At 40.9% G+C, this 17,678-nt stretch overlaps 1 protein-coding gene across 5 annotated transcripts in view; it reads right to left on the reverse strand.

Annotated features, from left to right (window-relative positions):
* The window catches only part of LOC308074266 (uncharacterized protein), a 42,484-nt gene that overhangs the window by 12,691 nt on the left and 12,115 nt on the right, over positions 1-17,678 (reverse strand). For all 5 annotated transcript variants that reach the window (XR_013932079.1, XM_080413643.1, XM_080413642.1 and 2 more), the window contains 7 exons: positions 15,088-15,203; positions 12,880-13,048; positions 8,480-8,613; positions 5,540-5,623; positions 3,977-4,012; positions 3,200-3,292; positions 2,841-2,996 (listed from right to left, as the gene is read on the reverse strand). Coding sequence is in view for 4 of the 5 variants with exons in the window: in XM_080413643.1 (XP_080269769.1) it covers positions 2,841-2,996; positions 3,200-3,292; positions 3,977-4,012; positions 5,540-5,623; positions 8,480-8,613; positions 12,880-13,048; positions 15,088-15,203 (788 nt within the window). In the remaining variant the exon portion in view is untranslated. The remainder of the gene's footprint in view (positions 1-2,840; positions 2,997-3,199; positions 3,293-3,976; positions 4,013-5,539; positions 5,624-8,479; positions 8,614-12,879; positions 13,049-15,087; positions 15,204-17,678) is intronic.

Consider the following 17,678-nt stretch of genomic DNA (forward strand, 5'->3'; position numbering starts at 1 on the left):
AGGCAACAGCTAATTTCTCAAAGACGTTTATAAACGTCTTTGGCAGTTATAGAGTTAAATTGAACCATCCCTGTTGAGCTGGGATTTAAACAATTATAGTTTTCAATTGTAGAGAAGTTTTTTCTTTTTAGATGCATGCTGTTTAGACAGATGCTAGGTTCACTGTTTATCCTGGTATCCTAGTTTCTTTGAGGCACTACATGGTTTGCTCTGCACTCTATTTATGTGATTATTTGTTTATTAAATAGAGTTAATGCTTACTCTGCTTATTCTGATCGTGTGTTTGTAAGCTGCACTGCAATTACAATTAAAACTGTAATTGCCTCATTGCCATAATGACATAAATAAATGGATTGAGTATTGATCTAGGCATTTCTACATTGGGACATGTGACTAGTAAATTAGTAATATGTAAAGTCATAAGTAAAACAGGGAATTCTTAAATTCAAAATGTCATGGAATCCTTTTATGAATTTTTTAAAACAAACATTGTAACACAAGTTTAAAAGAACCTTTAGCCAACCACAACATGGTGTAAAAATGTCCAGTAGAGAGAATAAAACAACGTATTGAAGAATTAGGAGAAAAACAGCAGAGGCGATAGAAACAGAACAGAAACAGAAATGACCACGAGACATAAATGCCACAGTGACTTACATGGACCATTGAATTGTTTCCTCAATAACTACAAAACAGATTGATATACTTTGAAAAACATAGTCAACAAACCATGGTAGCACAAGGTTATTGGTAAGAACAGGATTAAAAAGTGGTTAGGATTCTCCGTTAATTAAGTCAGAGAGCTGGACTAGAGCACCGTTTCTAAACGTCGGTACAAACTAAGTACATGTACTCAAGTACTGTACTTTTAGCACAATTTTGAGGCACTTTTACTTGACTGGAGTATTTCCAATTGTCTATACTTTTACATCTACTCCACTACATCTCAGAAGCAAAATTTTTACTTTTACTCCACTACAATCATTTGAAAACTTTAGTTACTAGTTACTTTGCAGATATAAATTATTACATTATAAAACATACATTAACCACTTCAGCCCTATTTTATACCTAGGCTATTTGAAAATAGCCGATCTACAAGCTTGTTGTGAGTTTGTACAGTAGATCAGCTATTTTCAAACAAACAAAACAGTACTTTTACTTTTGGTACTTTAAGTACATTTTGATACCAATACTTTTGTACTTGTACTCAAGTCAATTTTGAATTCCAGACTTTTATTTCAAACAGAGTAGTTCTACATTGCAGTATTGATACTTTTGCTTAAGTAGAACATTTGAGTACTTTTTCCACCACTGACTAAAACCATAGCTATAACGATAATTATGGGAGTGTCCACACTGATGAACGATAACGTTCTGTAAACAGTGACACCAAGTACAAACTGTGCAGTCCAGCTGTGTCACAGCCTACACACACACAGAGACAGGGAGAGATCTCCGCCTCTGTGGTACTGAAAGACACATGCTGGATATTATGGATAATATGACTCTGATTATTAATTATGAAGGAGGTGAGATAGTTGTAGGCTGTCTGAGGTAATGCCTCCTCATCTCCGTCCATAATAAAACTACCACTGATTCTGATGGTGAGTAAGACCGACTGCATCGCAGTTGTCCCGCTGGTGGATTTTGACTGGCTGTCAGTGTCAGTATCATTGTCGTTCAGTGTTGACAGATGGGAAATGTTGAGGTATCGTACCGGAGGCTTAAAATGATTTTATATTTGAAAGAAAACTATCGTACACAGCCAAAGAGAAATCACGTGTAAATATGTAATTTCACAAACAATTGCGTATTTAGTGTAAGAATTGTTTGAGACTCCTACATGACAATAATGCATCACATATGCTGTGAATGCCCCCTTAGTAAATTCACACACTTTTTTGTGATATGGTGAAATTATCGTACATTTGGCCATTTTAGGAATTATTGATCGTACATCGCACAGAGGGTAAATTTATCGTACAAATACAATAATTATCGTACATCTGGCAAATGGTCGTTGTAGTTGTGGTATGGACCAGGCTGCAAGCATCCGTTTTTTAAATTGAAGCCATATAGGAAGTGACAGTTCATATGAATGGCCGCTAGTTTCACTATTTCCCCCTTGATTTCCCCCCTGCTGGCTGCAGAATTAATAACTCTCTATTCAAGCGAATGGGTTTTTGGCCGGATTTTACACTTGATTTTATTACCTTAATAAACATAGTCATAAATACGTTATGCTTTCAGTCGCTAGTTTAAAGTCTTCTTTCAATTACCATGATATGTCTTTAGTAAATTATGGTCCCATCATTTTTTATTTATTAATAAAGTAGGGTATGTTTCTAGGGCTTCTACTGGTTCTACCGAGGGAAGACCCGCCCTTGCTGTGGTTGCAGCCAATAGCAGTCATTTCCAGTTTCTTTTTGGGACCGGAAGTTCAAATATGGCGGATTTGAATTCTCAGAAAAAGTGGCCTTAAAACGGTCTGTGGAGAAACAATGTGTCTCCCTTTGTCCATATTGTTTTACAGTCTAAGGTATGGACTCTGCCATCCAGTTTTTTTCTTTCGCGATTTTTTAAACGAGATATGTATTTCTTGTGCTGTGTGAACGTCGCTAAACTCTGAGAGCGTACAAATGGAACCAAATGGACCCATAAGGGTCCATTTGGTTCCATTTGTACGCTCTCAGAGTTTAATTAACTTTATAATTTTACATAGTACATTGGGGACCCAGAGATGACAAATCAAATGGGGGTCCGTGGCCTAGTGCATTCTCAAACTGGGGGTCCTTGAAATGAAAAAAAAAAAAGGGTTGAGAATCACTGGACTATACCATTGGAGCACCAGTCCCAGGGCCGTACGGGCCAGGTGGTGGGCCGTACTGGCCGGGCGGTGGACCGTTCCACTGCGGAGGCTGGGCAGGGGCGTACATGGCCGGACCGCTAGGGGGGTAGCCGGGGTTCTGGGGGGGATAGGCGGGGTTGAAGCCCTACAAAAGACAACGACACAGAGATAGAGAGAGGTTTGTCAAACAGAAGTCGTAATTACATCTAAAAAGGTATCATCGTTTGCCCTTCCACGACCATCAGTACAGCTAGGTCACATTGTAGATAGATAACACAGACAGACAGACAGACAGACGGCCAACAGATAGATAACATTGGGAAAACGAGATGCTACAGCGTTACTAACCGGGCTGGGGGGTGGGCCATTCCACTGTCCCTGTCCACCTGGGGGAGGTTGTACCATAGGACCCCCACCTGGGGGAGGGTGTACCATAGGACCCTGTACACACACACACACACACACACTTTACAATCTAGGCATTTAGCAGATGCACGTATCCAGCGATAAGCAAGGTAATCACATGATGCAGAGAGACAGTGGAGTGCCTCGAGAAACTAGGATCACAGGTAAAACAAGAACCTTGCATCAGTCTATAAACAATGTACTATCAAAATAACAATCTCCACATTGAAACTATGGGATACACACGCACAGTGGTGGAAAAAGTACTCAAATTCTTTACTTAAGTAAAAGTACCAATACTGCAATATAAAAATACTCTGATACAAGTAAAAGTCCAGAATTAAAAATTTACTCGGGTAAAAGTACAAAAGTATTGGCATCAAAATGTACTTAAAGTATCATAAGTAAAAGTACTAAATATTTGAAAATAGCCTAGGTATAAAACAGGGCTAAAGTGGTTAATGTTTGTTTTATAATATCATAATTTATATCTGAAAAGTAACTAGTAACTAAAGTTTTCAAATAATTGTAGTGGAGTAAAAGTACAATATTTGCCTCTGAGATGTAGTGGAGTAGAAGTAAAAGTATTGGAAATTGGAAATACTCAAGTAAAGTACAAATACCTCAAAATTGTACTTAAGTACAGTAATTAAGTAAATGTACTTAGTTACTTTACACCACTGCACACGCACCAATTTTTCACTATTATGCATGTCATACCGTTACGTTAGGGTCAGGGCCTCCATGGTAGTACATCTGTAAACAGAGAGAAACAGCAGCGAGATGAATGATTCCATTTATCCATATTGTAACCTCAATCAGTGTGTTTCAATCATAAACACAACACATTGTCCATGCATGTATCAACCCCTCCTTCCCTTTTCTCCGGCCTCACCATCATGCCCCGTTGATCTCATGCCTTCCACTCCTACACATTCTCTCTCTGTCTCTCAATCTCAATCTCTCTCTCTCTCTCTCGCCCTCATTTCTGAAACGAGCCTGCGTGGGAGGCTGTGCGGTCATCTCAATGCAATGCTCGGCATCCATCAGTCTGTCTGCGTTTTGACCTGACGATCAAATCTCACGTCAAGCGCGCAAATATTTGTTTGTCAGCGTGGACTTGCGGTGCAGCATAGTCAGAGAATCTGACAGGCATCTAAACATTATGCATGGAAAGGATAGTGCATGCACATCCAAGTGCCTATAGGTGCAGAACAAAACGATACATACAATAAAATAAAGTCTGCACACTTGCAAAATAAGCTGCACTCTTTATTGCTCGATTTCGATCACACAAGGATCTTCATCAGGAATTGAATTGAATCTAATTTCCTAATGAAGATCTGTGTGTGAGATCAAGCGATAAACAGTGGAGCTTATTTTGCCAGTGTGTAGACTTTATTTTTATTTGATCTAAACATGTCAAAATAAAGGACTACGTCAATATATTTATATACAGTATTATATATCCCATAATAGTTATTACGAGATTAACAGTTGACATAATTACAATCAATTAAAATGGAGCAATGGAGAAATTAAAAACAGTCAGTCAACTACCTGTATTTAAAAAATAGCTTTTGACAGTCATCAGATCTCCACAATGGAATATGTGGCTCTATTAAAACCTCTATGATTTTGTGGGATCGCAGGAAGCCGTGACGTCTCCTAAAGCATGTCCTTCTGGAGTTTCCAGGCTTTCGTTTATCTCTTTTAATGATGGCTAGAAGTTAGCTATTTACTACTCTATCTCCGCAGTGGTTGAAAGCATCCATACATATTTTCCAGATTATTCTAACTTCCTTTGATGACACTTTTTAGTTGGTTCGATTTGAATTGCAATGTTAAAATATCTATCTCCACATCAGAGAATTTTCTCTTCTTGACCATATTCCGCTTTTGCATGTTGTAAACTCTAACTCTAACAGAATATTTAAGGGTGTGATATTGCAATCATTTTCATTCGCCACATTTATCAACACCCAACCTTTCTTAACGCTGTGATTGGTGAGACATGACCACTTCACAAATCACACGTGAACCCTGTCGTGAGATGATTCCTGCGGTCGTATCTGCACTGGTTTCTACATTAGATTGATAGACGAGGGCCATCGTCTCTCGCTCTGTCTATCCCTCTTCATCGCCCAAACTAAATCTCTCCCTATCCCCCATACACCTCTTGAGGCCCTTCTTTCCTCACATCTATTCCTCCTCTCCATCCTTCTCAGTGCCGTACCATTTCACCTTTCCTCATTCCTCAACCCCCCACCCCCGACCCCTTACCGCTCCGGGTCCTCCAGGAGTGTTGTAGTCGGGTGGAGGCCCACCAGGGCCATGAGGATCGGGGTGCACCATCTCCGGACTGCTCTGTTGAGAGAGAGACAGAGAGAGAGAGAGAGCAGGTAGACAGCTGATTTTAGTATTTGGTCATGTAAGTGAAGCAAACACCACAAGCTCGTCGCGACGCAACGTGTTGTGAGCTTGTAGATTGTCTGTCTTTGGCGACAACATTTGGTGTAGACGGAAAAAGGATCGGATCAAGTACAGAGCCAACTTATAGTCCATGAGCCAGACAAGATTTCATTATCGAAAGAGTGGGCAAAACCATACCTATATTAAATTGTTCATAGGGTCAATACGAGTAAATGAATATATGATAACCTCTCCACAGGAGTAGCTTTTTCATGGTTATCACACATTTTGTTATTTTCCCCATACTGTACGTACATGACAGGTGAAAAAATTACAAAATTTAAAAAAGAGTTATCATAATGAAACTTCCTGAGTTGATTACTTACATGAAGACAATGATTTATCGTATTACAAGTTTTCTGAATTTTTATATTTAAATATGCAAATTAGGCATTACGAAAATATGCCCGAATTTGTATAACTTTCCAGAATCAACATTGGAACATTGGACAAAGCCAGAGTGAACATTCTTATTTCATTTTGTTAAGATGTTGGAGTCAAAGGTTTTTAACGAGGGAATATTCAATATCTGGCTCAATTTTGGGGCTCTGGCTCATGGACTAAATGCCTAATTTGCATATTTAAATATACAATTTCAGAAAACTTGTAATACGATAAATCATTGTCTTCATGCAAGTAATCAACTCAGGAAGTTTCATTATGATAACTCTTTTTTAAATTTTGTCATTTTTTCACCTTTCATGTACATATGGGGAAAATAACAAAATGTGTGATAACTATGAAAAAGCTACTCCTGTGGAAAGGTTAACTTATATTTATTTACTCGTATTGACCCTATGAACAATTTAATATAGGTTTGGTTTTGCCCACTCTTTCGATAATCATTGCTCAATTTTGGGGCTCTGGCTCATGGACTATTAGGTCAAGTTTACTAAGTGAAGAGTGTTTAAGTGGTGGTTATGGTCGTTTCACAGAGACAGTGACACTAGTCCTGCATGCTCACATCCGCGGGGTCGCACTGCGCTCCTCTTGTGAATAGATGCATTTCTACGCATCGCATAGACAAAACTGTTCAACACTTGTCAACTCTGGCAGCAGGTGGATGTGTGTGTGTGTGTGTGTGTGTGTGTGTGTGTGTGTGTGTGTGTGTGTGTGTGTGTGTGTGTGTGAGACAAGCATGAACACGACAGTTTCACGGGATCGTGCCCGCTTGTCAGGCGATCCTGTCAATCTGACAGGAGCAGCGCCTGTCACATTTTCTCAGTGTCCTTTGGATGGGATGACGTAACACAACTGTGCCAGACATTTCAAAACAACGATTGTTGTATCAATGTAGCTACCAATAGAATCCAAGGAACAACAAACTATACTAATCGCCCCTTGAATTTCTTTACACAAAATTACAGGTTTTCACTTTATTGACCGACATATTGGCTGACCAATGTAGCTTGACAATGACATCACTCCCTCTTCAGGAACACCCATCTCGGAAAACGACTAAAATGGGGAGAAATTTCAGACTGAATGATGAAGTAAAACAAAATGGAAATTCAGGCTGAGTTTCAGGCTATATATATTCTAGGGACTGTTGCCCACTTTTCCTGACAGTTTCATGTCATTCTGTGCAAAGCTGCAGAGTTTTCCTGTAAAGCTATAGCCTGTCTGTTTCCTGTCAAACAGACAGGGCAGAAAGACACACCAGACGATAACAATACCCTCTCCGTTTGGGTGGAGTAGGTGGAGTATTTCATTGAAAGATAACAGCTTCAGATGATACTAGACTGGCCAAAGCCAGATTTATATTTTGTTGTACGATGATGTTGCACACCGAGCTTGTAGCTCTACACCGAGCTTGTAGATCGGCTATTTTTGGTGTGACATTGTCGTATACGACGGAGCATAAATTACACGTAAAGCCGTTATACGACACTCACGGCATCAGCATTGCAGCATTTGCAGCAGCAATATTGTCGTAGTGAGGAAAAGACATGGAGAACCAGCACAAGAACCAGTGGTGTAGGAGGTCGATGCAAGTACCTGTCCTGCACTCCCCCAGGTCCCCAGATTACAGTTAAGTGATAATTTAAGGACTTTTAAGACTTTAAAACAAAACATTAAATGAAAAAAAGATCATTACTGCATCAAAGTTCAATCAACAAACTATACTATAAAAACTGGTCAAACATTGGCCAACTTGTCAAATAATATAAGAAAGAGGCAAACCTCGCGTTGCGCGGCGTTGTGAGCTTGTAGATCTGCTATTTTCACAATATTTATCTGTGGGAACTGAATCAAACTAAATGTAATGCCTCAACTCCTACAATTCCAAGTGCTTGTCAGGGTGGGGGGGCCGGGGGGTCCCCGGTTCAAATATGATTATTTTGGGGGGGGGTTGCAGCCTGAAAAAGGTTTAGAACCACTGTAGCAGGTGGGTACCGGGTACCGGCGACGTTGCATGCTGACGGGGGACATGATGAAGCAATTGAATGGACTTTCAGTGTGGGCGGGATTATGGGGACGTTGTAAAATGACTTGACGGGGGAAACTGTCACGACAACGGGGGCTCCGGTCACATCAAATGTTGTCGTTTGGTCAGATTGTCAATTATAAACAAACATAAAAACACTGAGGGAAAGACAAGAATTCAGATTTCAAAGTATGTAAGTAGTAGCATAACCCTGTCCGACTCAGTGCATGTCAAGACTGACCTCAACTTAAATACCAGCACCAACAGTACGTCCAGAGAATATGTTGGGATCAGTGGTGCAGCGGGTGGATTCACTGCAGTACCTGTACTATAGTGGTGGTGGTGGTGGACTTCTGCTTGAAGATCTTCTTCCGACAGCAGCAGCAGATTCCAGCCGGGATCCCCAGGAGCAAGAGGAGGGCCATGAGAGGGTTACCCCCTACCCCCTCATGGTGGTCTGTGGAAGAAACATAGAATGTACTGTAAAGGCAGTGGTTGTGTAGTTATCATTGACTTTGTACGCTACAATGAGGGCAGGTTTATGTCTAGCACAGGGATTACATACCAACCTGTGGGCTGGGGCCTACCGGGGGGCTGTGAGGATATTGCGAGTAGGCCCAAAATAATTGAGAAGACACAAATATTTTTATGATGATATAACATTAACACATTGGGTGCCAGAGGTTTATTAAAATATTATACTTTGAGTGCCAGGATTTTTTACCATTTTTTAAGCTTTTTCAAGTAGTCACAAAATATTTTCAGTGATCACCGTCCTCACGGTGATCCCCTCATTACACACATACAGGTCTCGTACAATCGGGGGAAAAACATTCGGTAATCCGTTCCATAGTTGCAGCCAGTTGAAAATAGTTAAATTAACATTGTAAAAAAAAAAGTACACAGGAGCCGAGATACAGGTTTTTGAAGTCATAAGTTAACCAGGAGGTGGATTGGAGTCTAAATCTTGTAGGAGTGATATCTCCTGGTGCTGTGAAGGAAAGAAAAAAAAAAAAATAAATAAATAAAAAAAAAAAATTATTTATTTTTTAAATATTTTTTTCCAAAAACGTAAATATAAGTGCTTGGCACTCAGAGGGTGTATTTGCAAAAACGTAAATATAAGTAAAAATTATGGAATTTTATTTATTTAAAACCTTGAAAGATCGGCTTAAAACCGCGGCCCACCCATCTGACCACTTAACTCTATAACTGCCAAAGACGTTTATAAACGTCTTTGAGAAATTAGCTGTTGCCTGCCAAAGACGTTTAAAAACGTCTTAAAAAAAAAAAAAAAAAAAAACTTTTTTCAAAAAAAAAAAAATTCTAAAAAGATTCTCTAATTATTTAAGATTGACACCTTTTCGATATTCCAAACGAATAAGGAGATAACAATTTCCAAAGATTTGCTGCTCCATCCACTTCAATGTTAAAATTGAAACGGACAAACAATTCACAATGTTTTTTGGTTTGAAACCACTGGTTTTGAGCTATTTTCAAACATCAAACAACACATGACAACAAGGTCAAATTGACCTCGTTGACATTTGTGAAACCACACCTGAATCTCATCTGTGATTAGAAATTTTCTGGGGATCAATCATACTTGAGAAAAATATTTTGTGGCTATGCGAAAAGGTACCAAAATCGGTCAAAACCCTGGCAGAGGGTACAGACTGTTCTGAAAAAACTCTGGCAGGGTAAGAGTTAACAGCTAAGTGGTCAGATGGGCGTAGCCTGGGACCAGATGAATCTGCGAGTGCAAAAAAAATTATTTGCACTCTGCGATTTGGGTCTGGCACCCGCTCCATAGAGAATCCATTTCCTGCTCCACAAGACGTGAGTGACCAATCAGGGCCCAGTATTCGAATATGGGAGACTGTAATTGGCAGTTGGTTGTAGGTCTAACCAATTGCGTCGAGGGCCATTGTTTTGATCCCGCCCCTTGGGGAAAAAAAAACTTCCTCATGGAAGCACCAGACTCATATCCACGCAGTGATATAGTCTGGCTACGCGAGGCTAAGATGGGCGGGCCATGAACACTTTCAAGATCTTCAAGTGGGCCCTGATCCAAAAAAAGGTTGGGAACCAGCGGTGTAGCGTTTGATCTATTCTAGATCAATTCTCATGAGTGGCCTGTATGTTGCCAAAAACAGTTGTGTCTCATTTGATCCCTGCTTAAAACTCATAAAGCCACATAAAAAAAAACTTGTTCAGACATGTTTTTATCATCTGAGTACCATCCATGATCGGATGAATCATTCAAATTTTAAAGACTCCCAAATTACCCCACATACTTGTATTTCTTAGGTTCCAAATTGTACAGAGCGCTGCTGCTAGACTTTGAAAGCAGGAGAGAACATAAATGACTCCTGATTGAACTTCCCTGATTGCTTGCCTATCTGTTTTAGGAAGGCACTTCATTGCCCGGCCCCCATAATTACATTCTTGAGTCATTAACTCCTTATGAGTCGGTACGCAGCCTGAGATCCTCTTTGCTGTCAGGGTTCCTCGACTCCTGAACATCACTGTCTTTTCATCACTTCTTAACCACTTACGGTAAACCCTCTATTCCTAAGTAAAAGAGACCTGAGTTGGCAGTGTGCTTTTTTCCATATAAAATGTGTCGTAGAATGCCCGCCAGCCCGCCCCCCCCCCGCCAAAACATTGTATATACAAGCATGCACATTTTCTGTTGAGGCATGTTCGCTCATTGCAGTGGTGTGATAGTGGGCTTACAGACGGGAGGGAATTAGTTTGGGGTATTTTCAATCACCATATTGCATTCCAACAAGTTCCTTCTAATCCTATAGTCAGACTGGAACTGGAAGCTCTTTAAGCGGAAACTTTACACGTGTCTATATGCGTCTGCTGTGTTAAAGCCCACATGGCACTGTCACTTACTGACAATTATTGTCAGTATGCAGTCCTCTGGGGACAGGCGGGAAGGGGTGGTGGGGGGAGAGGGAGAGAGAGAGAGAGAGAGAGAGAGAGAGAGAGAGAGAGAGAGAGAGAGAGAGAGAGAGAGAGACAGACAGACAGACATAATTGAATGGAAGAAAGGGGGCACAAAGAGGTGAGAGAAGGGTAGAGTGGAACCAGAGTGGAACCAAAGTGGAACCAAATGGACCCTTACGGGTCCATTTGGTTCCATTTCTGAACTCCCAGAGTTAATTTAACACTCAGGAAAATGGCGTGAGAGGAGGGCATGTAGCCAGGGTGAAAAAAGAGAGAGTGGGGTGCAGGAAAGCTAAAAATAGGCCAGCCTGTTGGCTTTAACTCCTAGATTTATTGTTAAAAATAGAGCTAGCTATGGCAGTCTGTCAAGTCAACTGTCCACCAACAGTGCAGGCAGTGTCATTCTCAAAATAAACCTAATTCAATAGCCACATGTGACTCCTAAATTCAATTCGAGATCAGGTTTGTTTTTGATAGGTCTCAAAGAATGACACCAACAACCAAGCTGATCTTGGTCCCTATAGGACTCTTCGTTTTGGCCCGAATCTTAGGCCATGGCTAACAAAACCTTTGTGTGTCATGATTGTATTACCAGTGGTGGACAGTAACAAAGTATATTTACTTGAGTACTGTACTTAAGTCGATTTTTTTGATTATCTGTACTTTACTTGAGTATTTGTGTTTTTTGGATACTTGTGACTATGACTCATTTCACAGAAAATATATTGTACTTTTGAGTCCAGTACATTTCTAGGGGGAAGGGGAAAAATACATTATGAATTAACCATTTAATTCATATTTCAAATAATGTGAAAAAAGCTGCAACGCGGTGTGGTCTTGTAGATATGCTATTTTCACTATTTAATGATACATTTTTTAAATGTCTGAAAATCTTTACAACACAGCTGATCTTGGTCTCTAGGCAGGTTAGTTTTGGCCTGAATTGTAGGGCCATGGCTAACAAAACCTGTTTGTGTCATGATTGTATTACAGACAGGCTCAGTGCTTCCTGGGTTCTCTCATTTCTACCTACTGCACCATGGTGGATTTAACATGGTCAGTTTGAAATCTTTAGCTCAGTGGTTCTCAAGGTGGGGTCCGGGGACCCCCAGGGGTTCTTAAGAGGGTTCCAGGGGGTACAGAGCAAAAGCATTTAATATAGAATCACATTCGGGAATTCAAATAATTGATATTTATTTCAATTTTTTGAAATAATTTCACAAATCGTCTCATTTGTGGGTCCCTGGCACAAAATCTTTTCAGATGGGGGTCCGCAGCCTAATAATACATATCAATTTGGGGATCCTTGATATGAAGTTTGAGGACCACTGCTTTAGCTGTTCCAGACAGTGCTTTTAACTCATTTAAAGTCTTATGTTTTACTATAACCCACAAGCATGTGTTTCTGTTTAAGTGATTGTGTGTGTGTGTGTGTGTGTGTGTGTGTGTGTGTGTGTGTGTGTGTGTGTGTGTGTGTGTGTGTGTGTGTGTGTGTGTGTGTGTGTGTGTGTGTGTGTGTGTGTGTGTGTGTGTGTGTGTGTGTGTGTGTGTGTGTGTGTGTCCGTCCAATGGAGTATGTGTACATGGCCTTTTGCACAGTTGGCTTGAATATGGGTGTGTGTTTTTTAGCTTTTTTTCCAGAGTCTAGCAGCTTGGCTGTCACCATGTCATCACCGGTTACAGGACAAGCCTAACCAGGGAATGTTTCACAAACACGCAGTCCGACAAGCTGTGTGTCTACACTAGAGCAATGTGTGTGACCCACCAGTCAGGTCCATCCTGGTGACAGACACCAGGCGGGTCTTCCTGTCCTTGAGGTAGTAGCGTCCCTCGTCGCTGGTGTTGACGTGTCTGATCTCGATGTTGTGCAAGTGGGTCTTGACGCGGTCAAAGTAGTCTGCCAGGTCCTGAGACACCGCCGCACCGTCTCTCACCTGCATGGGGGAAAAGGAGTGGAGGGTGTGTGTGAATAGCAGAGATGCCCAGAAGTAGGGATGGAACAATGTGAAAATGACACGTCGCGATTATTGTGGCACGTTTATTTTCGGTTAACGATATTATCGCGCTAATCAACATGTGCTTAAAACTTTTAATGGCATTTTTGTTAACCACTTGAACCCCCAGCATCCCTATTCTGGGGGCGCAGATCTACAAGCTCACAACGCGTTGCGTTGCAACACGTTGTGAGCTTGTAGATCTGCTATTTTTGGCGATTCGATTTGTGTAGAGTGAAATAAGAGTGTACCAAATGCGCTCTTTACAGGACCGTTTTTATCAAGTACAGAGGGTTTAAGTGGTACTGAATTTGCAGCTCAACAAAAGCTAATTCATCCTAGTGTATGACGAATGACAATTTAACGATACATTTAAATCTCTGTGATACTATTTATATTGTGATATTATTGTGAGCATTTTTTATCGCGATAAACGATAATGACGATTATCATCCCATCACAGGTCTTTGAGCTAGAGTCAAGTGTCGTGTGTCAAAAAAAAAAACCAGTTGTAATAATGAGCGTTCTATGTTAAAGTTATGCATGCAAACGTCTGCTTAGAACACTGCACAGCTATAACTAAGGAATTCAAATCATGTACTGTATCATCACTCCTTTTAGCATACACCATAGTTGTTTAGTATATGGTCTCTAAACAATGCATTATGAAACAACACAACCACAAGGTTCTTCTGAGACAAGAAATGGTTCTTATGTTCCAGGATATACATTTCTTCTGAATGAGTTGGATAGACTGGGAGTTAAATGAACACAGGATTTCTTTAAATATTTGCCCATAATAGCATGCCCAAAATTATTTTTTGACATTTCCTGGAAAGTAACAGTTGTGGACATACAAGGTGGACGACATGTACTGTAGGATGAGTGGGACTTTGTGAAACCTCATTTTGCACATGTAATGTATCATTGATAATAAATATGAATTAACCCATTAAGCCCTGAGGCCGATTCTACAAATGCCTTCTAAATCAGTAGTTCACACACTTTCAAGATTTTTCTAAAATGTTTAAAAAATAGCAGATGTACAAGCTCGCAGCGCGGCACAAACAAGCTTGTGGATCTGCTATGTTTGAATAGTCGACACTGGTAATATCCAGCTAGCTACTGTACCATGTAGCCTGGTTCCAGACAAATCTGCCATTGCAAAAAAGAAATTGCCCTTGGCAGATTAGGTCTGGCCCCTCTCAATAGAGATTGGATTTCTCTCCCTTCGAAGTTGTGAGGGACCAATCAGTGCCCAGTATGCAAAAATGGGGCGGGTTTTATCACCAGAGGCCTTTTTTCAATTTGCCCCTCGGAAATGCAGGTTCTACACAGAGATTCCAGACTAATATCTACGCAGTGATATTTAGTCTGGCCATGCCAGGCTAGCTACCGTGCACATTTGAGCCATGCAGATTATGCCGTAGCTATTAACCATTAATTAATAATGCTGTGGGCTAACCCAGTGCTGCTCAAACTTTTTCATGCCAGGGACCCCCAAATTGATATATATTTGGCCGCGGACCCCCATCTGAAAATATTGTGCCTGGGACCCCCAGAAGCAAAGATTTGAGTTAAAAAATGTTTGCTTTAAAAAATAAATATATTCAAAGATATGCACACATTTTCACGATTTTTTCAAAAATAGCTGATCTACAAGCTCATAGCGCGGCACTCTGTGCCGCGCTATGAGCTTGTATATCTGCTATTTTTGAATAGCCAAAGTATAAAAGGTTAAATATATTGTGATGCTATATTCACACATTTTGCTGGGGACCCCCTGGAACCCCCTCAAGGACCCCTGGGGGTCCCCAAACCCCACTTTGAGAACCAATGGGCTAACCGACTGCATGACTATCCGTTATTGACATCCCTACAAGGGGCATGCTGCAGTATTCCATACATCTCTCAGAATGCCCCCTCATCAAGACATTTACCCATAACAATCCATGCATCCATCCATCCATCCATCCTACCAGTGTATAATTTCCTGCCTCCGAAGAGAAGTCGAGGTTGGCATCCTCCAGACGCAAGCCCTCCAGGTCGACTTTGAGCGATTCTCCTGCTATACACTTGGAATATACGCTCCTGGCTGGAGGAGAAAGAGATGGGCTGATTCATCAATGGCACTTGTTATTCAGCAGAAAAGCATGACATATATACCACTGAAGATCTTCATATGGAGGCCATTTTGGCCTTACTGCACATGTTGGTCTTACTGTACATTAAGGCTGTGATGTGGTTCTCAAACGTACACAGAGGGTAGGGAACGATTAGATAAGAGTTAAAACATTTAGGATTGGATGTGGTTAAAGGCCAGAGAGAAGAGGTGAGTTTTAAGTAAGGACTTAAAAATCTGGATGGACTGAGCAGATCTGATGTGGAGGGGGAGATTATTCCACAGCTGTGGGGCTGCCACCGCAAAAGCGCGATCCCCTCTGGTTTTGAGGGTTACATTTGATGGCACGGTCAGCAGCGACTGGTCAGCAGACCTTAATGCTCTGGCAAATAGTAACATTTTAAAATCAATTCTATATTTCACCGGAAGCCAATGGAGAGAGGCCAAAACTGGTGTGATGTGGTCACATTTTTTGGTACCTGTGAGAAGGCGAGCAGCAGCGTTTTGGACAAGTTGCAAACGCCTGAGTAGGGAGTGGTCGATGCCATAATATAGGGCATTGTAATAGTCCAGCCTAGATGAGATAAAGGCATGGATCACTAATTCAAATTGTTTGAGTGGGGGATTTGGTTTGATTTTGGCGAGAAGCCGTAAATGAAAAAAGCTGTTTTTTACGAGTGAGCTAATCTGTTTGTCGAATGTAAAGTTGCGTTTTTTTTTGCATCATTTGGTTCTAGTGTTGATTTTGACATCAAATTTTGATTTTTGTCATAGTCTTTTGAATAAAATTCCATTTAGTTTTAGTCATATTTTAGTCATCTGAAATGTTTTAGTTTTAATCATAAGATTATAGTCGACTAAATCTACAGTTGATTTAGTCGACTAAATTGTATTTTGGCGGAGCCTTGATGGCGTCTTGATGGCTGATTTTACTCTTGGTTGCCTGCTGAGAATAGCCGAACTACAAGCACACGACGTGTCACGCTGTACACTCTCAGGGTTACGGACCCGTGCGTGTCCATTTGGAACCACCTCAAGGAACCCCGAGGGTCCCTGGACCCCACTTTGAGAAACACTGAACTATTGTCTTGGATTTTGGATATTGTGATGTTCTAATCCATTACCGATTAACCACTTGTATATACTTTGCTGACCGGAGTCCGCCAGGGGTCTATACTTGGTTCAGCTACCTTTTTTCCCCCAACTACACCAAATCTCTTTCCCGAAAATAGCCAGTCTTCAAGCTCACAATGCATCGCAACAGGATGCGTTGAGCTTGTAGATCAGCTGCCCAGGGGACGAGCGCCGGAGATTGTGTGGCCATGTGACGGCATCAGCTACAGGTGTTTACCTACAAATAAGTATCCGTTATGCTAAGCTCAGTAAGCTATACTGAGTTCTGCGTATGTCTGCAGCCGAATGCGTAAGCCAAAAGCCACACTTCAGTGATGCTTGCGGAATTTGGCTGTGCCTCGTTTCTGACCGCATCACTGTCGTGTCAATAATCGTGTAATATTGCGTAATTAAATGGACTTTTGGGGTTTTTTAAATGGAATTTGGGGGTCCTTGTTTGGGAACCACTGTCCTAGATGGCATGGTGCCAGTCACCTGTTCGTTACTTGTGGAACGCATACATGCGAGGCCCTCTTAACTCATTCCCTGCCTAGAACGACTAAAACGACTTTTGTCCTTTAACCCCCTCTGCCAAGAACGACTAAAACGACTTTAAATTTTTTCTTATTTATTCATTTATTTTTTAACCCAAAGACCAAGGAGATATGATTTTTTGAAGCTCTAGACTCCCATCCACTTCCTTGTTAACTTAAAACTTAAACATTTTGAATCTCGGCTCCTGAGTACTTTTTTTTTTCAATGAAAAATCTCTGGCAGTGGGCAAACGCAAAAAAAAAAAAGTTCTGGCAGTGAATGAGTTAAAGGGGAATTTTGCCCCACGGTTGTCTTAGCTTTTTTTTTTTTCGTCTAGCGAGACTTCCGGTGGGGCGCATTCCGGTGAGGCGCATTCAAAAATAGACGATCTACAAGCTCATAGCGAGGCACTCGGTGCCACACTATGAGCTTGTACGTCTGCTATTTTTGAGTAGCCAAAGAAATCTTAAAATGACACAGATGCGTTCCCAGACTCTGGATTATGCAGTCAGAATCTATGTATGGATTCATGTTCTGACTGCATGAGTCCTGGAACAGCATTATTGAGGATAATAATAGTTAATCCTAGGAAGAGCTGTCTCTGGTACTCATCCAGGCTGCATAAACACTGGAGAGTCAGCCTCTATTTATGATTTTTAGCTTGTTTATTTATTTTATGTTGTGTAGAACACACAACATAAAATAAGTAAACAAGCAAAAAATCATAAATAGAGTCTTGATGGCTGAATAAAGTTTGAATAAAGTTTGAATTGAGTACCGACATTACCGTCACACCACTGT

The sequence above is a fragment of the Gymnoscopelus braueri genome (assembly GCF_963280865.1).
Source record: "Gymnoscopelus braueri genome assembly, chromosome: 2".
Lineage (NCBI taxonomy): Eukaryota > Metazoa > Chordata > Actinopteri > Myctophiformes > Myctophidae > Gymnoscopelus > Gymnoscopelus braueri.